Source organism: Ciconia boyciana, chromosome 3 (genome assembly GCF_034638445.1).
Source record: "Ciconia boyciana chromosome 3, ASM3463844v1, whole genome shotgun sequence".
NCBI lineage: Eukaryota > Metazoa > Chordata > Aves > Ciconiiformes > Ciconiidae > Ciconia > Ciconia boyciana.
In genome coordinates this window covers 111,489,115-111,516,045 of record NC_132936.1, presented here as the reverse complement: position 1 = coordinate 111,516,045, position 26,931 = coordinate 111,489,115, and the positions used below count along the sequence as shown (strand labels likewise).

General features: G+C 43.5%; 1 protein-coding gene across 11 annotated transcripts; it reads right to left on the bottom strand.

Annotated features, from left to right (window-relative positions):
- Positions 1 to 1,171: 1,171 nt before the first annotated feature.
- On the bottom strand, positions 1,172 to 26,089 carry STON1 (stonin 1). 11 transcript variants are annotated; one of them, XM_072857112.1, is made up of 5 exons: positions 26,008 to 26,089; positions 22,327 to 22,554; positions 12,295 to 14,288; positions 2,892 to 3,094; positions 1,172 to 2,514 (listed from the first exon to the last, which is right to left on the bottom strand). In XM_072857112.1, the coding sequence occupies exons 3-5, from the start codon at positions 14,237 to 14,239 to the stop codon at positions 2,440 to 2,442; spliced, it is 2,223 nt and encodes a 740-aa protein (XP_072713213.1). In that variant the 5' UTR covers positions 14,240 to 14,288; positions 22,327 to 22,554; positions 26,008 to 26,089; the 3' UTR covers positions 1,172 to 2,439. The 11 variants fall into 11 exon arrangements, 5 of the variants coding, with proteins under 5 accessions (XP_072713213.1, XP_072713215.1, XP_072713212.1 ...); XM_072857114.1 differs by lacking the exon at positions 22,327 to 22,554 and having other exon boundaries at positions 1,172 to 2,312; positions 2,409 to 2,514; positions 26,008 to 26,088; XR_012041694.1 differs by lacking the exons at positions 1,172 to 2,514; positions 2,892 to 3,094; positions 22,327 to 22,554 and adding exons at positions 5,940 to 7,399; positions 7,562 to 7,766; positions 8,696 to 8,881 and having other exon boundaries at positions 10,261 to 14,288; positions 26,008 to 26,088.
- Between the last annotated feature and the right edge of the window lie 842 nt (positions 26,090 to 26,931).

Sequence of the window (26,931 nt, the reverse complement as noted above, 5' to 3'; positions counted from 1 at the left end):
GTAATGTGGCTGTTCATCACTTAGGCCATTCAAAACAATAGCTCATATCTTGAAGGGTCAACGCTACATGGGCTTCTTAAACATATCCCGAGATACAGCAGACACCTGACAGAAGAAAAGCAGACGTTGCTTCTGCAGGACCCGTAACACCACCACATATGGTTGGACTCGATGATCTTAAAGGTCTTTTCCAACCTATACGATTCTGTGATTCTGTGATACCGAATGCCCAGGAGATGAGTGCTGCGAATGGGGATCCTAAGGTGAAAGAGTCCCAGAACAGCCCAGCTCTCCCTCCTTAAAAACAGAAAACTAGGGGCCAGCTCAGCAAGACAGGCTTTGGACAATAAGCACTGCTAACAGATTTACTGAATTAGCTGTATTAATGCCAATCAAAACAAGTCAGCCTCAGAGAAAGGTTAGTGCAAGTATCTGCAACACATATTTTGCTTCCTCTACCTTACCAAGCAAAGAGGTTAATAGGTACTGTAGCTTTAGTATAACCATGGACTTCAGCGAACTGCAGAGCTCTGCCGTGATGCTAAGTATAAACACTTTGCCCTAGCGCACACTGTGTCCCTTAGTTCAGCTGAGAAGTACATAAACCAAAATTAAATATGAATAAAACAAACCAAACATGACTTGAAGGTGCTAATGGCTTCTCAAGTCAAAACATGGATGGAGGATGCAACAGCTGAGACATATTTGGATCACTACTACACTCAAACGCTTGCTTAGATTTATAATAACATAATCTGCTAATAAAAAGGGATATATAGAGAAGCCAAAATGCCATAATAGTCTATTTGGGGCTTTGGCAGTGTAATACCCATAAAAAACCTGCCCTCAGGACTTACTATAGAATCTATTACCCATTTCATTCTCAGCTTCCAAATGGGGGGAAAAGTTTATTGTGATGAACTAGGTTCATATTATGGCCTTCTGTTTCCTCAGACTGGTAATTTTCTCAGTGCATATCCCACATATTTCTACTTTTGGGGAATAACATTTATCTGTATTTTTACACAGTGTTCATATAAACAGTTACAAGCTGTGACAAAATATAAAGTGAGACTTAGTGCATTACTATATTTTTGTTCTCCACTAATTTCAGTTTGAAGTAAGGATAATTTTAGGAAAACTGCAGCAAGGGGAAAAAAAAAAAAAAGTATCTGGAGCATGTTTTTAATTTATTAGATTTTTTCAGACCTGAGTTACAGCCTGCAGAAAATGGCAAAGGGGATAATGCCTGAGGGGAAGCATTAAAACTTTTCCCTAAATGCCAATAATTTGTTCAAAATACAGTTAACACCTTGATATGGGGTTAGCAGCTCAAGCTGCCTGCTGAAGCATCACAGCTTCACTTCTCTTGCGATAGTCCATTCCTGCATTGCCTCCCCACAGAAAACGCCTTCAGAGCCAGCAGCATGAAAACATCTCTCTTTTATACATGCGAAGACATGCTCTCTGTCTTAAAAGTTATGCAAAGCAACAGCTCCTGCAGTTTCCAAACCAACATCTGGCACTTGCATCCTAAAGGAGACCCACAGCAAACGGCAGCAACCAGCCATCTCTTCAGTTTGTGGGGAAAACCTTCTGCTGGTGTAAATTCTCAAAGCTTCATCACATGAAATGGGCCTGGACTGATTTACGCTTGCTGAGGATCCGCCCCTTGTCTCACTTGCTGCAGTAGTGAAAAAGATTTGTCCAATGCTGGCACAGAAACTTCAATCACATCTGCCATATGTTTTTTTGCCCAAGAGATTACTTTGAGTGAACCTATAAAGTGCTGGGGAGGAAATGCTCACAGCCACAGAAAAATGAAGAATATTATTGTGGAGGAACTTTTCCCATTTTACCAATGAAATCACCCAGTTTCCAACTCATTAATTGAGGCTCTTGTCGAGAATAATATTACGATTTGTTCTGTTCACATATATCGAGGGGAGCAGAAACATGGGGGACTTTGGTTTTCAAACACCACTAAAAAATGTAATTGCTCCTGCTGGACCTTACACAGATGCTGGTCTGCACATAAGCGCTCTAGCAGATTTTATTGCTGAATATTATATGTCCAAGTGACATGAACTCTTTGAGCAGTACCATTAGGTTTCAATATGGAGTATGAGATCATTCCCAAGTCATAGATACGCAACAGGAAAATAATATATTACAATCAGTCGATTAAGTGCTCACATCCTGCAACTCTTTACAAGGAGATCTTACTCATACCACTATTCCCATGACAGGAAGTTTACTTGAATGCAGGCCAGTCAAACCAGTACTGATTTGCAGAATCAAACCCAAAAGCACTAAAAAAAAAGAAAAATTCAATGACCGTGTTTATTCTAAACTAGGTCACTGCGCTTCTTCTAACAATAGAATTTCCTATGTAAATTGATTCCTACTAATATCCTATGATGTGCCTCCTGTCCTCTTTTACTGCATTAGGCAGTTGCCAGCCTTATCTGGATCTTCTCCATCAAGCCTAATCCACTTCTTTTCAATTTCAACCTGTGGTTAGAAAACAAAAAAAAAACAGGTAGAATTAACAAGTAATTGGGCACTGAAAGTGTGAACTGCAGCAATGGCCCGAATAAAAGCCTTGACACAGAATCAAAACATTTCCAGACCCAACAGATTTCAAAACCACTACTCCCAAAAATAGCTCAACTGAGGAAAAACAACGCTGCATTTGCAGTTCTGTTTTTCAGCATCATCTTTGATCAGACAAGGAATTATTTTTTAATGATTCTTTTGCTCAAAGTCATTCTCAAAAGTGCATGCAAGATATGTTTAGAATACAAATCACATTCGCCTTGCAAATACTGTATGGAGGAGTGGGGAGGAAGAAGAGGAGGAAAACACTGAAAACATAGCCCTGAAAATACCTGGCAATTGTAAAAAGCTTTCTGAACCACGTGTTTCTGGGGCTGCACATCGCTCTCTATGCCCAGTGACTTGACTTCTGTTCCTGAGGCACAGGTATCATGAATGACAAACTGGACAGTAGCAAACGGATACCAGTCAGACGGGATTTCCTGGTCTGATCCGAGTTCCAGTTTGTAAGACAGGCTGTGTGGATGATCTGAACCTTGGAAAAGGAAAAAAAAAAAAAAAACAAAACCCACACCATCAGTTAATTATCTTTTCTTTGTGTACAGTGCAAGGTGAATCTGCTAGCAAGAAAGCACAGCTCTTTTATTAATGCATAACTGTTACGATACAAGATTATTCTCTCTATAATCTTTTGCTACTTGGGTATAAGGTGGCCCCTTACTAATTTTTTCCTCTGCTTCAGCACGCTTTTCACAATCATTGCAGTTTTACAAATTAATTTGCACAAGATCTACCAGATCCTCCCAGCTTCTGATTAAGAGAAGAGTATTAAAAACTTAGGGATTGGTTGCTAAATTCAGACTATTAGGGAAGAATCTCCATTTTCACTTAAAAATACTCTTTCTTACTCTTGTAGGAAAATAAAAGTTGGTAGACCCCAGCTTAGCCAAGGCAGAGATGCCTCCCTGTGTCCAACAACCACCCCTTCCAGAGCTCTCTGCCGTAGGAATTTTACTGGAATGTTTATTTCAAGTACTACAGCTATCTTGTGTAACATCATTTCTTACAGTATGTCTGTGGCAGGAAGATAAAGGTGCAGCTCAGAGTGCTGCTCAAACAGGATATATCCCAGCTGCCAGGATAAGGGCTACCTGGACTCCCTTTCTAGCTTGGTTTGTTATGGGAAAAGAACATACCCCATTTCTTCCAAACAAAAGTATTACTAAAGTAACTGGCATGTTATAAAGCAGAGTCCTGAGGGACTGCCCATGTACTGTAGCATATCCCAAATTACTTTAATCCAGCCTTAGGTCCTAGGGATCACTTGCTTTAGCATTTTTTATATGTGCCAATGGTAAGGGAAAGCATTTCTCGTCCTCCTGGCACACAGGAACACCAGGGTGGAAAGCCTGCTTTCCAAAGAAACCGAGGTCAGCAGGCTCACTATGTGCATAAAAGCAGTATAATATAATATAATGAAAAGAATAATTTATGTCGCAGTTGCCTCTCCAAATTCTTCAAGGCAAAAAGCAGTAATTCTCCGTTTCCCCTCCTCTCCAGGATTTTAAGCATCAGCATAGACAACTAACTACTATTTGGCTGCAGGCAAAATAAAAGCAGAGAAAGGACTGGCCATATTTTGTCAAAGGCAAGCCTGGCAGTGTGTATTTGGGTTTCATCCATTATACTGAACAGCATCTCAAAGTTCAGGCAAAAATGTCCATTCTTTATGCACTCACTTTCTCCAGTGGCAGGAATCAATTTTGTATCAGAATGAAGGAAATGCTGAAGATGGAGTTAACTAACATACACTGAGCTTTATCCATCCCGTGGGAAAAATCGCTATAACACGCCACATCCACAGGCTCACGGGCATTTCATAAGGCAAAAATAAATTTAAAAAGCTACGTCTCCATTGCTCCTGGGAGCCTTGGGCTGGGTGCATCCTCTGGTCGGTGCTGCAGGTTTTCCCTGCAACCTGCTGCACAGCCTGCCCAAGCCAGTTCTGATTTTACAAGATAATTTACGTTTGAGCAGTTTGATGGGCAGACTTCTGTCAAACACAGACGTCTCAGACTTCACCAGAACAAAGTCTAATTCAATAAACCGTCCTCCAGATTTCATTCCACGTCCGGCATAAAGCCAATGGGTCCCCAAAAATCAAGGCTTAAAGAGCATGAAATTCATGCTTGTCTTAATCATACTCACTAAAAAATTTAACATTTTGTTTTCCTTTTGACTCATTATATAATTAGTATAATTAACAATTCCCTCCCTCTTCCTTGCTGATATACCCAACAGCACAGTTATAACTTGACTGCCTGAAAGAAAAGGTGAGGGAAGGGGAGAAAGGCATAGGAAGTGTCCTTTGAATTATCAGCCCCTAAACTCCACATGGGGGAGGTCTCCAACTCTTTTTCTCCCCCCTTTTTTCCATGTTTAATAACACCACCACTAACCAGTAGCTTAAAAAGCTGTTAGCTGACTGCAAGTGTTCCCCTCCCTGTTCGGTCGACCCCAAAGGCATGCGCACAGGAACACAGCAGCATTTACAGCCACCACTTCGGACAAGGGGCACGCCACTGGACAAGTGCAGTCCTTCGCCATCTGGACTCTGTATGTGGCTGAGTTACAAGCATCCCCTGCAGGCTTGCTTCCAGCAGTACATCGCATTCAATCCTTATCCTAAATGCTGCCTTTTTACATAACTACTTGTAATGTTCAAAGAAAACCTGAACTGGATTTCAGAAAATAATGCTATATACACACCCGCTAGAGTCCTGCACCATGGAAGAGTATCAGCCACAGGCCATGAAGTCTCCCAGGCGTCTTTAAGGAAACATGTATCATGATGGAGAGCCAGCAACCATTCCCCAAATGGGACTAGCTGCTTCCTTCTACCAAAGCACGGCTCTAATACATGCTCATAAACTGGTTACAGAAATTGTAAGAAGAGGTAATACAACTTGCACTCATAAATGTAAGGGCAGATCCATAAAAGGGACTGGTAGGGATGACTGCAACAAAAAATGTGTAGGTCCTGAGTTTGGGGAATGAAGCTCCCCTAAATATGTCCAGTACGATAGCACCTTTAAGGTGAGTGGGGAGAAGTAGGTGCCCAGCAATGGCCACCACCAAAGCCAGCACAGAGGGAAGGAAACCTAACTGAGCAGGACAGGCTGGAGAGATCAGATGGAAAAACCTCACCCTTCCTTGCAGACTTTGCAACCTACCTGCCGCACCAGTCAAGGTACAATGCTTTAAAACCCATGCACAGTTAAAAAAAATGACAACCACCACTCAAACCATGGCCTATGACCAAAAGCAGCAGTACTGTCAGCTACTTTTAATGTAAAAGCCTACTGCTTAGTTCACTTGCGCATGAATCCGGCTCAGTCACCCCCGCAGCTATATGGCAAGACTGGTATGGGGGTGGAGGAGGAGGTACGGACTGCGATTTGTGCTAAATCAGCGCTACCGGTGTGTGCGAGACATTACTCTCACCTCGGAGCACACTACAGGACAGGGTCCTTCAAGGCACTAAAGCACAAAGATACCCAGCTTGCAAGCTCTTAAAGGTCTTAGGCAAAGGAGTGCAATGCCAGGGGCATGCAGCATGTGGCTAAAGTCTCAGGACAATAATACAATACACAGAGACAGGTAAAACTGTAACATTAGGGACTTTATTACTGAAATAGAGGGGGGAACAAAGTCAGAAACAAATATTACAACCACCTGCCAGCTCCTTGAGAAGGAAGTTGGAGGAGGACTAAACAAGTGTGAGGAGGAGATGGCGCTTCGTCACTCACGTACACAGTGACAGGCAGATGTGTATACCTCTGTGATGTGGGCCTTGTCCACAATCCGCTGCTGGTCATCTCTTGCTGTGTCCAAGCCCATTTCTCCTGCACTAACACCCTCTTGGTCCACGGTCCCTCTTCCAGACTGCCTGGACATGGTGGAACGAACCCCCTGTTGGGGTGGGCCTCTCCATCCTTGAATCTGCCATCGTCCCAGCAACAACTGTGGTGAGAGCAACACCAGCGGTGAAGGAGACCAGAAGCAGCACCCCATTCCACAGCCAAACTGTGAGTTGTCATCCCATCTGTGGTGCCACAACCCACCCAAGCTGTGCTCCTCTTGGCTCCCAGGACCTGCTCCACTCTCCAGTGGTGGTGCTGGGACGCAGCTTGGCAACACACACTTACTTGACCTGCTCTTTGTGCTGTTTGCTGGGCTGGGATGTGCAGACTGCACAACGTCGGCCACAAGTGAAGGGTCCTTCATAGCAGCAGCTGCAACACTAAGATGGCACATGACGCCCTGGCCAGGAAAGCGGCACGCTCTGCCTCTGGGGCTATGGTTGACCAAGGATCTGAGGAGAAAGGGTTTGTCCAAGAGCAGCAGCATCTTGTTTGGAGTCCATTTGTGGTAGTAGGAAAAGGGCGTATATCTAAGGGCTTTTGGAGATCAAATTCAGCATCTTCCTGTTGTGCGAGGGAGGCCTATGGAGAAACGAGTAGCAATGGGAATTGTCTGGAAAATTATTTTGGCTTCTGAGAAAGGGAATCCAGAAATAAGCACTGCTTGGAATTTTCCTGGACAGGTGTGGTAAGTGTCAGATGGCAGATGTCCACTTGAGCTCAGGCATAAACGGGCCATTCCTCTTGGTCTGCTGCTAAAGGCTCCTGTGTTAGACATGGCACAGTTGTGGTTCAGTACCATATAGCACTGAAAAAAAATCCCTGGGCTTATATTCCAGATAACCCACACCCATGAGGTGGTTTCGGTGTTGCGATCTGATGAGTTCTGGGGTCCTTTCTCTCCCCTAGGTGGTAACCTGCAAAGGCAGAGATGATAGTTTAGGGATCTGGGTAAGGCTAGTGCCCTGGGTCCTCTGGAGCAGCGTCCACTGGACCCTTCTGCCTACTCCCAAAACACAGGGTTCCCCCCAGCCCATCCGTCTCGTGTACCAACGTCAATGTCAGAAGGAGGTACTCACCACTTCACTTGCGGAGAAGTTCCTCTGCCCACTGCTAGGCTGTGGTAGGAGCACGGAGCAACTTCTTCCCATCAGCTGTCAGACAACAAAGCAATCAACCAACACTTTGGAAGACGGTGAGCATTGCCTTAGTTTTCACCTAAAACTGGCCAGTCCTTGTCATGTCTACTCCATGAAACTATTGTTTCCCAGGCCTTGTATTACACTGGAGTTAGAAGAAGAAAGAGAGGCTGCATGTACAAGATTCTTTTGCAAAAAAACCTGTAATGCTGAATAAGCAAGATGTCGGCCAGAAAAGAGAAAAGGTAGTGGTGTGGAAAGACAAGTTGGATGAAGTAGGCGTGGTGCAGACCTGTACAGTTGCCCAGTGGAAGCTAAGACGACGTATTCAGATGCGAGCCCAGCTATCCAAAATGTGGCCCATCAGGCATCGTGGAGACATGACCATCTGGCCTGATGGAATCAAATCACCCCTGAAGGGCAACCAGATAATTTGGGGAAATAACTGAGCTCTTACTAGCTCACTTAGGAGACAGAAGCCCTGGGGTTTAGGTGTCTAGGCAACTTGTTAAGACTTTTGTGAATTCAGAGACCTAAGTCTTTCCTGTCTTACATCTGAAAATTTGGCTCTTATTTCCTAAAAATGTTCCAAGTTCTTGCTCTCTTTCGCTGAAGAATAACAAGAAAAAAGCCAAAACAAACAAACAAATCAGTAAAACTATGAAACTAGATTCAAACCATCATTTAGCATTCGTATAGCACTTCACAAACAATTAATAATCTAACTTTGCTGCATTTACTCACACTATTTATCCCTTATTAACCTGTATGAGCAGCATTCAAGCAACCTTGATCTGAGAAAGGTTCATGAAGCCAAGCAATTTAGGCCAAAAAAATGTGCTGGTTATTTTAGTTAAGTAGTAATTCTATTTTTTCCAAAATAGGTCCAGTTCTAAAAGTCTTATTTTGAAAATGAAAACATCAACAATTACTAAGAATGGATTTACATTAGGATTGTTAGAAGTTAACAACTCCTGCAGCTATGTCTAAATGGGTGCATTTATCTAGCCTTCTGGGAGAAATGCATAGGAAACAGGGGAGTGGGGAGGCTGGGCAGGGATGGAGCCCACCTACCAAAGTCATGGCTTGGAGTTTCCACCTAGGCAGTTTAGAAAACAAAAAAGTGGCAGCTGAAGGTTGCTGGGAGCCACATCACCTCCCACACTTGAGTCCATGCTCAGATGCTAAATGCTGCCAGCAGCCACAGGCTCCCCTGGCTCCATTTCTCTGTGTTGCTTAATCACTGCTTCCTCAGTGTGGCTCCATGATGCAGAAGAAAAGGAGAAATAGTCAGCTGAAGAACTGTTGCTTTTCACAACAGCCCGAGGATGGAGGTGTCCTAGCAGGAAACATCGCAGGGCACAAATTTACACAGCAAGAGATTAAAACACAGCGTTCTGAAGTCTAATCTCTCCCCAGCTCCCTGGGCAACACAGGTGCATGCAGCTTCTCCAGTGCAAAGCCTGGCCCCAGTACTGTGCTGAAATCATAAAATGTTCTACATTTCCTTAGACAGTGCCCCGATTTCACAAATGTAGACTCAATTTGCAGAAATTTCATTGGATCAGCTCTTCAAAGTCTACAGCTTTTTAACCTTTTTTTTTTTTTTTTAAATAATGCTAACACTCTGGCTCCAAACTCTCCATTTATATATCTGAATAAGCATAGGCAGCTTTTAAAAATCTGGGGTATCTCGCAGCTCACATCGACTTCACTTGGCCAGCACTCTTCCAAGTAGAGTAGTGCACTCTTCCAGCACTTTAGTAGAATCCACTGGATACTAACATATTTCAATGTCTATAAACGGAGTCACAATATAACTGTAGGCAACCTTTCCTCTTTTTTTCTTTTTTTTTTAGAAGCCTTGGACAAAGGCTTTTTGAAAGCAAAAGCCTCGGCCTATTTTTCTCCCTGCAGTAAACGTATTATGAAATTTTACATATTTCTATTAGTTTGACTGCCTCCAGATTTTTGGCATGCCTTGGGACAACTCTACTTTTAAACTCTTAACTGTGTACAGAAAACTTGATAGAGAGGTTTAAAATTTGACCAGGAAGTATTACTACCAAAACGTGGTTTCAAACACATGAACATTTCAAGGATAAAAATGATTTTGCAGATCTCAGCCAGAGGAATTATTCAAATGTCAAAAGTTTAAGCTACTGGTAGAAAATAATGTGAAGCTGTAGAATGCCACAAAAAACAGTTGTTACTTTCAAATAATATAAATCTGAAGTGAATTGTGCACATCAAATCTTAAGGTGAATGAACTGCAGGGAATTAAAGACTTTGGAAGACTTAAAATGTTCTTTAAAATTGCCTGACTGAATTGCTGACTTGATTTTGCAGAAGCAAACCTACATGAAATAGCAAAGAATACTAACAGCTACCCGAACAGTCAGTCCCATAAGCATTGGGAAAACACACGGGCCACAGCAGTACAGTGCAAATCCTTGAAGCCTGGAGTGCAAGACACCCATATCTACAGATTTTGAAGACCTGAAGAATCTTCTGCCCACTGGTTCTCCTACATCTCTCCATCAACTCCTCTGCCCCCCCTGTCCATTTTCCAGTCGCCCCAACCCCTCCCTTACTGCCTCCCCTCATCTTCCCTCTCTCTGTCATTTCTCTCCCCTCACCATTAATTCTGGCTTGGCTCCCTGCCTTGTGCTAGCCCGTCTGCCAATGCTGCATCTCCTCTGCTCTCCTGCTGCCCATTGCTTGGCAGCCACCGGCATCCTCTTCGAGCAGAGCGTGAGATACCCAGGTAACAAGCAGCATGTAAAAGGGAGGGCTCAGCCAATTCAGGAGGAACCATATGGCATTAGCCACAGGTCCAAGCCAACCACAGCTTCTTCCAAAGCAAAAGAAGGGGAAAAACAGAGATGGTGTTAACACGACATCATTTCTGAATCTGACCACAGCAGCGTTTGTGCTGTTCCTCCCGCAGTGCGCATCAACAGAAATCAAAAGGCACAATCGCTCGAGGTTTGAGAGACCTCATCGCCTAAGCAAGACCCAGTCTGCACGCAAAAGGGACCGGTATTTCCATGCAGCATCATTAGCAAAAATACGAGCTCTCATCTGCCAGTAGCCATGCAATAATTCATACTCTCACAACTGCCACATTAGCATGTTGATGTAGGATGCTTTCAAATGCTGTTTTAATACCAAAACCAGTCTAGTTCATATGTACACTCAGGATAATATTCCCTTTTCATTTGCTCCCGCCTCAGTTTTTCTGTCGGTCTGTTATTTCCGTCACTGAAATATCAATCAGAATTCAAATATCAAATATCAAACTGTAAAAAAATAAAATAAAATAAACATCATAATTACCTAAACAACAGGTCAGATTAAATATAATTTACAATTAGTTTAAAATGAGGAGAAAAAAATATCCTCAGGAGTTTTTTTCCTTTACTTTTTTTTTAATAGTTTTGAATGTACCTGCACCTGTACACACATCTAGCTGTCAGAACCTGGGAGTGGATATGTCAACTTAGTACTAGCATATCTGAAACCAAGATTTAAGAAGATTAAATCTTTTCCGGACATCTTAAAGAGGTAGTTAGTCCAGACAGGTCGGATACTACAAGACTAGGCCAATCCATTTGTTAATACTACACACTTACCCCCTTCTTAAAAGTACAGATTTTACAGATACTTTAGGCGAAATGCTTTAATAGATGCCCTTGTCTTACACAGATTCCCAAAGTCTCAAATACACATAATGCATATCCAAGCAAAGGATCAAATGCCTTCACTCTACAGAACTTGAAGCAGAATACTGTATTCCTCAAGAATTTTTATGCCTTTAGAAAAGTACTATACAGGGCTATTAATCTGGTAACATGAGTAAAAATTGTAATTTTAAAACTGTGTATTTATATTTTCCTTCTCCAAAAAGTTGTATTTTCTCCACTAAATTAAGGTAAATTAACTGTTTTACTTAGTGGAAAATTAACAACTTCCACAGGCACGACTATAAACTTAGCTGGTTTTATTGCTTTCAAGTTTTTAGTGAGGTACCACCACCAGAGAGAAACGGGAATAAAGTGGGAAGCATTTTTTGTCAGTGCAGTTGTTGCCATGAACACACAATCTCAATGCACAAACCCATAAAAGAGGTAATATAAATTAGCCTTTGCAAAAGCACAGTCAACTTCCTACAGCAAGTTTGACCACAGTACCTTCTAGTTATGTATCATACCTACCATTTCTTAAATAATGCTAGAAAGCCAAGACCCAACAGTTACAATACCACCTTTTCTATTAACTGTGTGATACTGGGGGGGCAAATCATTTTACCTACTGGCGTTTGCTTCCCATCCCGTCATCGCCCAGCTGCTATATGTGAAGCATAAACCTTTCCCTCTTTCTTACTACAGACTTGAGGTTTACATGGAATGATGAGATCCACTTCCACGATACTGCACACTTATAATTACTGACAATAACACATCTGCCTCCATTGAATAAATTAGGAAAATGTCCTTTAAAAAAAAAAAAAATAAGGCGATATTCTCTTTTTCCTAAAAGGTTACTCCAGCTTCTACCAATACCACCGCACAGATAAAAACCCAAACTATGGAAGCTGATGGAGGTACACAAGCATAAAAACAGTGAAGACGTGCACCCAAGCCCATCATTTTATAGAACAAATTATTTACTTGAGTTTTTATCTGGAAGCCTGTCTATCTTCCACACAACAGCCCTGTAGGCACTCTCGTATTTTGCTGTTCCAACCGAGACTTGTATTACGGGATCAGATTCAACCTCGTGTAAAGCACCAAGGCATGCTCTCCTATTCATTTTTGCTTTTAGGGACTTCTGCCTTTGGAGGTTCATGGTCCAAAGTGCTTTGACCCACTGTGTGGGAACGGGAAAGCGTATCATAATGTTTTCACAGTGTTTCACAGAGGACAAACGTGTTGGAATTGGAGCAGTTGAAGACATGTTTATAAAAGCCTGAAGTTCAACGTATGCCCCCTGAACGGCTACCACAGCCTTCACAGAAAAGGGAAGGTCTTGCCCATTATACCGTGTCCTGAAACGCATCAGTTCCAGCCTACAGGCATCCGGGGGCATAAACTTAATAATTCGTGATTGCTCGAATTCCTGCGCTTTGACACAGTTATGGAAATGGCAATCGAGAATATTGATCCATTTCTTCTCCTCCTCCTTCTCGAAGTAACACTCGTCCTTCTTCCGGAGCTCCAGGTCATTCAGGGTTAGAAAGCAGTCGGCACTTCTGTTCACAAAACACAAGCAGTAAATGTGTGTGATGACGGCACTTTCTACGAGTTTTCCTTCTGCCTTAGTGACTTTCCCCCAAAAGTTATCCACTATTTCCAGAGTCATTTCTTGCTCTTCATAATTCCTCTTTTGTCTAGAAACGGTAGGAAGTTTCATAAGCTCTTCCTCGACCGTTACGAGGAAATCGGTGAAGTCGTTATAATCTGTGGTGCCCAGCTTTAACATCTGCTCAACCTCTGGCTCATGGATCACTTCTACTTTGGGATGATACCTCCTTTTCTCTGTGTAAGACACACACTCAATCTTCACGGTATGGATTTTTCCCGAGACATTATAGCTCTCTAATTTGGGTTCGGACAGCTTACAGTGTGGCTGCAGCTGGAATTCCCTAAAAGGTTTCTCCAGACCCTTTTCATAATACATCTGCAGTACACCTCCAGCTAGGACACGAAGGTAAATAGGGCCCCATTGCCGAGACGACATCATGTTCTTCTTTTCGGGAATCCTCAGCATGAACGGCCACCCATCCGCTTTCCGGCTCGTGAAGAGGCTGCATGGGACGGCAGGGGAGAGCTTGTGCCAGGCGTGAGCACCGGGGACGGGCGGGCTTCCCGCAGCATCGCAGCTATCAGCTTGCAGGTGTTCAAGCCTCTCGCAGATGTAGCTGAAGGAGCCCTGGTTAAGGCTTTTCTGAGTGTGGCAGGTTTCTTTCTCTTTAGGATGACAGACGCTCCTGTCGAGCGCTTTGTCCTTCCTGTGCATGCTAACATTAGCCAGTGATGTGCTGAGCGAGCATCCTTCCTTCCAAAAGGGACTGGAAAAAGCACAGTCGCTCTGGAAGTACGGGAAGTGCCCTGGTGCCGACGACAACTCTCCTAACTCCTCGCAGCTTCCTGGCGGATTAGGGCTTCCTTCATCTGATGATTTGGAGACCGAAGTCTTAACTGGATGGTCATTAGGCAAGGTGTTCAAAGGAAGGCTGCTCAGGTTCTGCGAGGTTAGGGATGAGCAAATCCCAGGTGATGGAAGAAGGTTAACGTTTGATGGCCATTCAGGGATGGGATAAAGGATGTGAATCCCAGGCTTTGGGATGCACGGACTTCCTGGGTAGTCTCTGGTAGGTGTAGTAAGTGGAGAGTTGCTGGGGGGCCCAGGACTTAGGTAGAAGTCAACTACAGGAGACGAGAGTGGAGTGCTGCCTGTAGAAGATGATCTGCTTGAAGACTCATGCACACTAGACAGATTCAGTTTAAGGCCGTTTGCTTTACAACTACTCTGATTATCAACCGATTTCTGAGGCGACTGGAAGAGCGGCTCATCATCGAAGGTGACCCAATTTGCTGGATTTGTGGAACACATCTTGTAGGAGAAACTTGAGGCACTTGCACACGTATCACCCGCAAACCATCTACGAAGAAACAACAGACATGAATTGAAATAAATTCTCGTGAAAGACAAGACAAAGAAACCCAACCCTTATAAAAGTCAAACCACACAAAGCTTAAAATGTGCGTGCAGTTCACAAATCCAGTGTACTTTGTGGTTTACGTGTATAATCTGAGACAGCCGTGTAGAAACAGATAAACTCCCCATGAATCCCCACTGCTTTCCCAGGTCGGGGATCTAAGGGAGATCTAAGCTTTATGGGCTCTTCAGAGTATGCAGCCTCTAGATCAGAGGGACCAGAAAGTCCCACAGCTGTACAAGATCGCTTGTATAATACTTTCTACTGTACCGCTTATCTGTAGCTTGTAATACGGACAGAGATTTTCCATACTAGGCCTCTGCTCCAGGTGAGGTTTCCCCTCCATCCCACCGTTAAACAAACCAGTGTTTTACTAAGAATGGTGCAGCTGTTTCCAAGAACAAAATTAGTAGGATGAGGGGGGATATTGTTTTCGCTGTTGAAAAGCTGCTGTTGGCAAAGTTACAGATACTACAGCCATCAGGGCAAAACCAGCCCACCAAGGTAACACATGCAATGAATGGCCAGTTCCTGAGGTCTCTGCAAGGCGGACGTTCCCCTCGCGCGATGGGCAGAGGCAGCGGGGCAGCTGCATGAGCATCCCCGGACGAGAGGCAGCAGGGAGCGTATTGCAGGCACCAGAACCAGCCTGCGACTCATCACCCACTCCATGCTGTTACCTGAGGTGCCTCCTGCCAGGAGCGGGATGCGCAGATTGGTCCCAGACGCTTTCCAGACCTGGGCAGGAATCGCTTCACGTCAGTTCCTTCAACCCTGACTTACGCTCTTAGAGACTGGACATGTCAGAGTCAAGTTAGAGGGTGAGGGGGATGGAAAAGGATTAGACTCATAAACAAGAAAGAGTCAGCCCTAAGGATGAGTGATACATCTCTGTTGAAGGGTAGACGACAAGCACCCACTGGAGATAAAACACTGCTGAAACACAAGTCAAGGCCAAGTAGCAACATACACATCCGCTAAGCACTGAATTGGCTGGCAGCCTGGAAAAAGTACAGGTCTTTAAACCAATTAATAAACTACACTTCATCAAAAAAAGTATCTTGGGTAAAGGGCTTGGCTAGATGTCCTCGGAGCAGGACTGCAACCAGTAAATAATTAATCTTGCCTTCGTGGTTTTAAATCATGCACTGAAACGTAAATGCTCGCTGTATCTTTATGCAGGATATGTCGTCCCCAAAGTTTTTCCTCCCCACTGCTCCTGACTGATGAAGAAGCGAGCAATAAATTGCTAATGACTGAGGAATCGAGTACAATGAAGCACCACAGGGCACAGATAAACATCGTTCATTTGAAAAAAAGTTATTCTTGTTATGTCAGAACATATTCACGTTTGCCTGAAAGCACAAGGCAGGCAGAGTTCATATAGACAAAACCACCTGCACATACGTTACTCCATTAATTAAGGTTAGATAACGATGACTTAAAGCCATGCCCCTTCGTGCACACACAGCCATAGTTAGTTAGGCCATTTATTAATTGCACAGCACTACAGCGTATAATCATGTAACCACAAAAGCCATTCTTTATCTGTAGCGCTTAGAGAACAGTTCATTTCTAGAGATGCCAAAGTTCAGCCAAGTGAAATCTTACGCTACGAGTCATTATTTTTACCATTTCCCCATTATTTCTTGGCTGGTTTATAGCCTTTAAGAAAGCACCATAACCTGTGGCACAGCCTGCTCACTCCACGGTCGAGCAAACAAGGGCTTGCAATGGAGAAGGACTCTGGTCCTTCATTATTTTTTGAACTCTCAACCTTTTTGTTCAGTAAAAATATTTGCACTATGCTAGTTATTTTATAAGCACTCTCCTCTCTGCTTACAGAGAGAGAGAGAGAGAATAGGAGCAAACAAGTTACAAATGACTATCATAGCTCAGACACACACAACTACCAGTGTATCCTTCACCCACACAATCACTTCATCAAAATAAAGTGTAGCAATGGAAAGAAAAATCACAGCTATTTGGTCTCCGACTTGGTCATCATTTTTTCCTCCCGTTCCACACCCTTCTCCTCCATTCCCTCTGGTTGCCGGCGCTGCTTGTTCAGCAGTATATATTGATTATTTCTAGATTGGGAAGTTTCAAAGTTTTCAGACCTTCCTTCATCTTAACAAACCTCGTTTGTTAACGACGGCTTACATGATGCTAACTCGGAGCGTGGCTTTTTTCTCTAACAGCCAGGGCTGTGGGGCACGCTGGTAAAGAGAGAGCATTAGGAAGCAGCCTCAAAGGCTGCCATTAAAAACTCCTCCGGCATTTACGAGAGATAAGGGACCGCCAGCAAGAGACAAAACCACGCTGAGCGAGGGGAGAGAAGGCCGTTCCCTCCGGAGGGACTCCGGGATGATGCAGGGGTACAGCGTGAAGCTCAGCGGAAACGATGGCGAGTTCAGCAGCCTGACGAGGCACGGCTAGTCGGTGTGACCGCAGCCACGCTGAAGGGGCAAATCACAAAACACCGAGATGTGCGAGTGAAAAAGAAAACACAAAATCGCAATGGAAGTAAATAAAAATATTGTTTACAGTAGAGAACACATTCTGCAGCCTGTTTCCCTTTCTCATTAGAAATGAAGTTTTTCAGCGTCCTTTATTATTTCCAGATGTTGATTTTTTTTTCCCCCAACGTCTGTTGCTATTCACTTTTTAAAATGTGATGTTGCAGTTTATTCGGCAGGTTTTTTTCCTGTTACAAACCAAAAAGATGTTTGAAATTCACCTGCCAAATACTTAACTTCGGTCAATAAATGTCTATGAAGCAAATCACTTTGGCAGATGGAGCTCTCATCTGCAGTTACAATACCCTTCACATACCTGTCAGAGGCTGTAGCTTTCACCTTTCATTACTCTTCCAGAAATGTGTTTTTCAAAAAAAAAAAAAGATACTGATGTTAACAAAAACACACATGCAAGAAGTTAAGTGTTGAAATAGATAGCAGTTCCCCTACTATCGCTCACTGATCCCCAAAACCAACTACTAGGAATGGAGGAAAAAAATCCAAATGGATCTTTAAAAGCTGTTTTTATAATGTCATGCTAATAAAAGGAAATGCACCTTCTCATGTGTTACAGGCAGCACCATTCACCTAGTATTTAAAAGAAAAAAAAAACATTTACAGTCTCATGCTACTTTATGTAGCTTGTCCTCTGATGCTTTTACATCTGCACAACACCGTAAATTAATCTTTTCTCACAAGTTCTTTTTTGTTCTAAAAAGCGCTCCAAATTCCTGATTAAGAATTAGGACATTCTTCCTTGAAATGGCAGTAAACTCAGACTTTAGGATAGATGTGCTTTGACTCCAAAAAGCTCCCATGGGACCCACGTAAATGTAACCCAAACGTTTTGGGGAAGAGGAAGTGATACAAGATGCTATTGATCTCTATTACCACATATGTTACGCAGCCCATAACATTTAAATTACAAGCACGTGTGGGATCTCATTCAGATGTGTGACAGGAAATACCATTTTTAGAATATTGAAACTGCAAACAAAAAAGCTGGCTGAAATAACAGTTGATCCTAAATGCATCAGTTCCAGTGAACCCAAAAGCTGCGGCTCGTCTCAATTCATCCTCTTCTGCCTGAAAACAATCTTCCTACTTATCAGATTAACTCAGTCCCTCAGCATTTAATGAACGGTAGTTGCGGCTTAATCTTCATTTTAATACCTCGAGGATGTAAGGAAGAGAAATCCTACCCTGTTATTCAGAGATTTTATAGGCTGTAGCTATTACGGGGTCCTTTGTTGCTACAAAAATCCCAGATCAAATCTGCAGCGAAAATACTGCTCAACCTCTGTGCCTTGCTGGGGGATACTCTTACCTCTTCCTATGGTGAAACAGTAACAACAACGTCCTGCTCGCTCCAAGGTGCAATTCAAGGCATTGACTTCGGTACTTTTAAGCCAGACAGGGCTTGGTCCTCAGCTAGCTGAGGATGCTGACTTGTCATCCAGCAATGGATGTGGATGACACCCTGATGGAGTGGCCCTGCGTCGCCTCCTCCGCCGCAGGGAAGCAGCAGGATCTGAACCAGCACAGTGCACGAGTGAACCCCTGGGCACCTCACTCCCAGGGACTTCCCTAACGTTTGGCAGCAGTTAAAAACCTCAAGTTTAAACCCTGCGGATTTAAACACAAAGGTCCTTTTTTTAAATATTGGAGGAGCACGGGGTCATCTCAGGGGGAATGGCAGGGAAACGCCTCCCTTCTGCAAAGCATAAGGCAAGTAAATGCAATGCTCTTACTTGCACTAGACAAGTAAGAGCAACTAGATTCTTACTTGTATTAGACAGCACTCACATTCCAAAATACACAGAAAAGCATAGTTTTATAAATACATTCCTTATTGCCTCTAGCTCCAAAGGCCATGGTGGCTTCAAAAACATTCTCTAAATAAAGTCCCTTTGTAACACCCGAGCATGTATCGTACGTGTGCCGCTTCCATGGTGAGGTCTTACTGGGCAAATATCAACCTCACAGATTACTTCAAGCTCAAAAAAGCAGATTTGCCTACACACAGTGTGACAAAACAGTTAAATAATCCCTTCAAAACAAGCTAAGCAATTTGCACGAGCTATTCCATTTGTGGACAACGCCTGGTCGTTATATTTCCACCCTTCCAGAATGACTATGGACCCCATACGCTACTACATGTCAATTATATTTCCAGGAACAACATCGTCCATTGCACATAAGCTATATAGAAATTCGACGCAAAACTCTGCATACTGTGCGCGCTGTGGTGAAGCTGTCCCGTAACGATACCATATGAGTTGTTACTGTTTCTTGTACAAATATGTAGACAATTCTTCAAGCGTTTTGCCATAAAGTGTAATAGTCTCGCAGGAAAGTACAAATTCTCTGCAGTTTAAGCAATAAAGCACATATGGTATATAAAATACCCTAAACGTTTGTAAACCCTTTTGATATCCAAGTAAAATATGGCAGATTTATCTCTGTATTTTACAGTCATATTCTTTGTATCACCATTTTGTTTATTACTTAACTATGCAAAAAACTTCAAGAATACCTTCTACGTAAAATACTGCTTGATTTATGTTGATTTGCCTCAAATTTCTTTTTGAGACTACATATGCTGCACTTCTATTTAACTCTGCTCGATGTCTCCTAGACCAAAAAAAAAAAGTTCTCCAACCTATACCTCTGAAATAAACATAAGCAAAAGGCAAAACTGACGGGAAATAGGAATTTCTTGGCTTTTGCTTGTATTTGGGATATATACATGGATTAAGTCTCCCACTGCATTACTCATTTCATTACTTTTGGAAAATAAGGAACTGGTGTAACAGTCGAAAATATACACTGACTTCAAAGTGTAACGTGAACTTGTATTTACATTGCTCGCTCTCTGGGGCATAGGCACAGCTGGGGGAAGTTCGGAGCTCACAGCTAATCTGTTTAATTTGGAATTCCTTACTCTTGGCCCCGAGAGCTGGAGGAATTAAAGCTTTCAGCTTTTGACAGCATGCACGTCCCCAGAGCAAAGGCAGGCGTAACTCATGCAAACGCCTCTTGCTATTACTTGCTTCTGCTTTGAGTCAAAGGGGAGTTTACAAATAAGGTGGCTGGCACTTGCACATGCAGGCATGAAAAAAATTAACGTTTTTAAGGGCATCAACACAACATATCACAGTATATGCCCAAGCAGAGACAATGCTTACTTTCCTTGCTGGGGAAAAGGGTATGGCAAAGGCTGAAACAGCCTCTAGAGAGGATGGTGTCACTCGGTTTGGGACATGGGGGACTCACCACAAGGGCAAGTACCGATGGCTACAGCAGCGATGCTCTCTGCGTGCCGGGAGGGCATCCAGCGCTCAGAAGGGATGCTACACAGAGGCGCCTGACAAAACACCTGCTCCTCTGCCTCTGAGTCACATCTCATCCTTTAAAGGTTGTAAACAGATACGAGATTCACACGCGAGGGAAAACCTCCAGGAAGCTCTCAAAAGAAAATTAAAAAAAAGCAGCAGTGCTGCCAGATTCACATCTCTAATAACTATTCTAGCCTGCTGGGCTGTGGTTTAAGTGGGTCTTCCTCAAAGAAGTAGCTCCTCTTCTTGCTCTCAACAGAATGAGATTAGATGGTGAGGACTTCCCAGTTTATATGAAAATCTAGGGTGGCTATTCAAAACAAATCCCATCTTTGCCATGAAATAATCACCCAAACCTCAGCTGCTATGCACTGCAAAGAAACTCCTTTTCATGTCTAGATCCATTCTAGGAGACCTTCCCTAACACTCAGATGTGAAGTCATTTCAAAGCTGCCCCCAAAAGACAACAAAACAGCATGCATGACCGGTCTTGTGTGTAACACGATCAGCTTCAACCGACCTCCCCATATACTGTAAGCCCCGATTCCCACACTCTTCTTCACCCCGCTCCAGTGGTCACACCACCGCCGGTGAGTCAGACCAGCTTGTTCCTTCAGTATTTTCTTAGTTGGGAATAGATATCAAGGCGAGAAAGCCTAGAGACAACGTTTTACTGGAAGTGCCTGTAAGATTTTACAGGGACACGCCAAAGACGCTTTCTACAGGAACTGAGAGATTTTCATAAATCACTGCAACACAGTCACCTGGGATCTGCGCCACCATTCCTCTCAAGGCTTTTTTGCAGAGTTTATTATCACGAACGTATATTTAAGGATGGGATAAAATAAACTACATCGAATAAACTAAAAATAAATAAACTAAATAAACTAAACATAAAATAAACTAAAACAGAAAGATAATTTAACTGTCATTGGGAAAGATACCGGAATGGAAACCTAAAGCCGCTCTTGGAAGTTACTCAAGAGACTCTCCAGCAGTGCACGCAGCCAAGCACTGAGCTGCAAAAAACAACAGTAGTCCTCTTACCCTAAGGCCACCTCGCTCGCCTGAAGGGAACCATAAAGTTACCTGCAGCAATTCCTATACTGCTTGCTGTGACTTAGCCGGTATGCAGACACATTACAAAACACATGAACCGATGAATGCAACAGCACAGAGAAGTCAATCAAAAGCCAATCTCCAGCTACAAAACATTTAAGGATCACAGGCTTGCAATGAGCACTTCCTAACATTAAAAAAAAAAAAAAAAAAAAATTTCCCAATCCACAGCTACATGCAACTATTTTGTTTCAAGGAAATGCAATCACATCTTCCATCACACCACCAGCTCTGGATAATTCTGGTATATAAGAAAGAGCCAGAAACAGGTACGCTTGTAACCTGTTATTTTTTTTTTAATGTAACAAAACGAACAAAAAAGGCGCTTATCTCTGGTATAACGTCAGGTCTAACCACAAGAATGGCAAACATCAGTACTTAACACAAGTCTAAGCATCTTTCTTGGGTCCATCAGTTCTAACTTCTTGCTTGGTTCCTCCAGAAGACACTCAGAGAAGAGTCCCACCTCACATGTCCAGCGTTCTCCTGTTCAGGGGGTGGATTTCCTATCTCGGAAGGTGACGGACTGTGCCAGGTCTAAGTAACCTATGTCTGGTAGCACGTGTTTCTGTGCATCTTTGGACTCCCGGTTGGTAACTGAGAAGGCAGGACAGGGCGTACCCATGCTCGTGCCCCATTTGCTAGCAAACGGAATGGTCAGGAAAAACCTCAAGAGGACACAATCTGCTATCAAAGGCAGTAGAAGCATTTTTACTAACTTGAATGAGAACAGGATTAAACCCTAAGAACCACAAAACGGTTCTTCAGGTTATACTGAACATCTTTAACGGAAGAAAACTCTTTTCCTAGACGAAATAATAAAAAAGCATGATCAAATCAATATTAACTACTCAGTGTTTTTATTCTCTTCCTGGATATCACAGTGCCTTCTAAGACACATCACTTGTTTTCTTTCTTCCTATTATCTGGTTAGACAAGGTATGTAAATAATTTTTAATTCACTTCACCGTGCATATGCGTGTTTCTCTGGTGTATACAACACACCTCTCCACGGGGCCTTTCTTCTTCCCACAAATGAAACCCCCCAATTAGAAGATGGATGGGGAAGAGGGGGAGGTTGCTGGGCTGTCGAGCTGTGGGGAGCAGCGCCGGTGCACCCCTGAAAGGTGCTTCTGTTCCCACTCCCATTCCGTTCACTCAGCCAGTCCTGCTTTATCCTCTCTGAATCGCGCTCCTCTTCAGCATCACCACAGCGACTGCGTAACTTACGCTCTGTAGGCAGATTTCAGAGAGCCAATGGACAGTTGCAGAAGAGTCTCATGTAAACTGTTTATTGACGCTAGCTGACATTTTACTGTACAGAAGGTCTGGGGTTTTTTTAGTTAAAAAAAAAAAGCCAACAAGCTCTCAGCATAGTGCTCTGGCCTAGAAGAGACAGGAAAATAAATCTATTTTTATTTACAGTACTTCTGCAGGTCACTAAGTTAATGGAATGTGACTGCATCTACTGAAGCAATTTTTAACTCTGTTTAGGAAACATGTTATTATTAGGAACGCACAAACATGCCACAAAAGTACTCTGGTCACGGCAGCGCTGCAGAGGGCTCTGGCAAGGATTTTAACATCCCAAACCCCTCCCTCTCCCCTCCCCCTGAGCAGAGGCAGAGATTTACAATATGCCACCAAGCAGCAGTTACGGGTGGCTGTTCCACTTCTGTAAAATCAACAGCCTTTGGGATTTTTTGTTTTTTAGGATTAAGCGGCCCTCTAGATGGGGGGGGGGGGGGAGGGAGGACGTGGGGAAAGGCTGCGTGAACGCTTTGGCATACGAATCACATCAAAATATTAAACTGGTCGTGGTCAGAAACAAATTTAAACCTGGTCCTCTGCTAGTGTTTGCAGTGTCCAAGGGAAGCAATGGATGAAATGCCACAAAGAATACATGATGCAAAAGTACATTTCAAAAACCCTTGCCACTAATCTCAGCAGTGAATAATAAGAAGTAGGGATACTAATGGAAATACTATATTTAGCATATTCACTGTACAACATAATACACTTTTTTTTTTTTGGTTCAGAGTCAGTTTTTAAATCCGCATTTAAATCTACCTCATGCTTTAGTGCCCAGTACCTTCCTGGAGACTGGCACATGACGTAAGATTTGCAGAGCTCTTCTAAACATGAAAAGTACTGCCTGACAGCTCTTAATAACATTTTCTGACAGACCAGCTCTCTCCTCAACTGCGGGATACTCCCCTTCTCCCTGCCTTACAGCCTTATAAGAATACCAGCACCAACGAGAAGGAGGATCACAATTGAATCCTTCTTTGTTTATTCGGATAGAGGTATTTTTAATAGCAACTGATGACAGACACGCTAGAAAGTATAATTCATAACGCAGTCACCCAGAAAAGCCTCATTTGGGTTCCTCACCAAAAGCTTTTTAAGATAGACGTATGGGCAGCCTGGCTTTCTGAAGCAAAAGACTTCAGCTCATATTTATACCAATCAAAAACGTAAGAAAAGGAGCGGTGGACTAGAGGAATTTTGTTTACCAAAACATGAAGTAAAGCACTGTGCGTGACAGTGCATCACTATTCATGTAATTGGGTGTATTTCACGTTGGAGTTAACATTCACACACAGAAAAACTTAAAAGTTTACATTAATTTGCTATTTAGAGATCTGGATTTGGGCAGCAATGTCAAAAAGCTGGGCCATTAAGCTTGCAAATCCCAATAATTTTTACAGTGAGAGAAAATAACATTCTTTATCTGTGCAGAAGGAGACGGGGAGAAGGAGAATAATCAAATCTAAGCATGAAACAAGGACCTCATACCTGCCTTTGGGCAGAATTTCCTGGTGGTCTGATTTACAGCTCCAACATCAGTTAAGTATAATCTCCAGCCACGCTCTCCGTTGTACAAACTACTTCTGTGCTCAACTACAACTAGTTACAGAGTGCAGTGCTAAGCTCTCCTCTGCTCATACATATAGTCAAGAAAGCAGCTAATCCTTCCTCATAACATTTTCTCGCTGCAGGTGTGCTTTCAGTGCACTAAACCAGGCAACTCAGTGTTTTGTCTTCGGCTATCTTTTTTTCCTCTTCTCTTACAGATGTAGAAGAGTCTCAGCCTCCAGACAGGGAAAAGTGAGTTAACAGCAAAACGAACAGTTCATATTTAAGAGCCTCAGGCTCCAAAACTTCTGTTCCCTCCTCCCCAGACAGTCATTAGCACTCTCCCAAGTCCTGTTTGCAGAGAAATCAGTGCAGGTTTCTAGTGTGCTCCACCTCAGAGAAAAAACATCCCTCTTGGGGAAGGCAAGTGTAGGCTTTTGTAACTTAACTTTTGCTGGGCTCCTACAAAATACCCTAGTCAGCATTTTTCCCAGCATGTTTCACAAGTGCTCTTATCTGCCAGAAGTATCAGAACACGTACATCTTTTAAAAAAAAAACCAACTTACTGAAAGTCACCCCTTCGGTGACTACTTTTTTAAAACCAGAAAGTGAAAACTTTCAATATTCTTTCTCCTCTACAACATGCTTGAAATACCATCTCTAGGGTTTCCACAAAGGGTATATACGGTAAGTGCAGTCGAATCATTTCAGCCCCGCGAGGCACATCCTTCTGCATCCGCTCCGGTTGTTTTCCCAAAGCCCTGCGCCCTACTGCATCTACGGGAGGGATTTCTGCAGCATGACTGCAAACACCGTGAGCCTACATGCATAGTTTAACATCATCAGCTGAGCCACTAGCAAATATGAGAAAGGCTCCAGGAATTCATTTCAAGTATTAAATAAAAAGACTTCTCGCTCACCCCAGTCTCCTCCCTAACAAGGCAAAAGTCATGGGAACTTGATCCTGCGGGATGCCTGTCACCCAAACCCCACCGATTTCCGCAGCGGTTCAAAGCTCCGGGTGCCCCACGCAAAGCCATCCCCTTTTTACCACTTCTACTTTAAAATTAAAAAAAAAAAAGAGAAAGAAAAAACAAGAAAAAGAAAAAAAGAGAAAAAGGAAAAAAAAGAAAAAGAATAAAAAAGAGAAAGAAAAAAGAAGAAAAAGAAAAAAAGAAAAAATAAAGTAGTGGGAAAGAGAGAGAGAAAGAGAGAAAGAAAGAACAAGAAAGAGAGAAAAAGAAAGAAGAGAGAAAAAGAAAAAAGACGAAAAAGAAAAAAGACGAAAAAGAGGAAAAGAAAAGAAAATAAAGAGAAAAAAGAGGAAAAGAAAAAGAAAGCAGAAAAGAAAAAAGCGGAAAAGAGGAAAAGAAAAAAAGAGGAAAAAGAGGAAAAGAAAAAGAAAGCAGAAAAGAAAAAAGCGGAAAAGAGGAAAAGAAAAAAAGAGGAAAAGAAAAAGAGGAAAAGAAAAAGAGGAAATAAAAAAGAGGAAAAGAAAAAAGAGGAAAACAAGAGGAGAAGAGGAAAAGAAAAAAGAGGAAAAGGAAAACAAGAGGAACAGAGGAAAAGAAAAAAAGAGGAAAAGAAGAGCGAGCCAATTTTTTTTTTACTCCTGCTCCTAAACCAAAACAAAGCCGCCCCATCCACCGGCCCGTTTCACGCCGGGACCTCTGGGCTGCGCCCCAACTCCCGGGAAAATTCCACTCCTGACGGAGCGCGGAGCCCCCCCTCCGCCTCCCGCCGCGCCGCTCCCCGCGAGCAGCCTCCCCCCGGGGCAGAACCGGCGGCCCCTCCGCCCCGTTCCCGACCCCCGGGCCTCTCCTTACCCGCCAGTCACCGTCTCGGCGCCGCTATGGGGACCGCCCGCCGGCGGGGGAGGCAGCAGCCGGCACCGGGCGGGCGGCGGCGGGGCGGGGCGGGGCGGGGCGGTGGGGCGAAGCCCCGCCCCGCCCACTTTCCCCTCGCTGTGGTAAGTGCTGCGACACCGTATAGCATCTCCGGGGCTGATTCTCACCCACTTGTAATAACCAGCGAGACACGTACAAATCGCGATAGGTGCGGTAAAGACTACCGAGCTCTCTCGAACCGCTTCGCAGCCTTCATTTAGAGCGGCGCTGAGGAGCGCTTCCAGCGTATTCGGTTTAAGCTGCACGTAAATGAGAAGTAAGGGAGTTACCCAAGCGGCTACGAAGCCGACGAAATGCAGAAAGCAGGGGAGAAAATGCCTGATGAAAAGGAGGTTTCAGTGTGGTGGTCATGGGAGCTACTGCAGCAGAGGGAAGTTTCTTACTAGTAAGTATAGTCAAGGCAACTTTGTGTCTGCGTTTGGTCGTGACTATGTCCATAGGGTACCAATAGGCCTGTCCTGCCTCTCCTGAAGATGGGAAAGGGCAGAGCTCATCCCGCAACCAGCCAAGAGGTGAGGAAACAAAGGTCGACAAGAGTGGGGATAGACGTCTTTGACGGCCCAAAGGACAGAGCTCAAAGGACAACACTTCCTGGGAAGAGCTTCAATTCGTTCCTTCCTAAGCCGACTTCTCCAAAAGAGTTTCCTCTGGAGGAGCCTCACGCCTCTAACGAGGACAAGGACTCCAGGATCACTCTCTGCAGTCACGTACCCTTCCTAGATGTCTCTCTGGTAGCACTGTGCTGGCTGGAAAGCCTGGGCAGAACTCCACAGCCATTTAGCTTATATCAGATATATAAACTTGCTGGTTTCTTAGAAGATCTTAAGCCAGGGTGATTTTCTA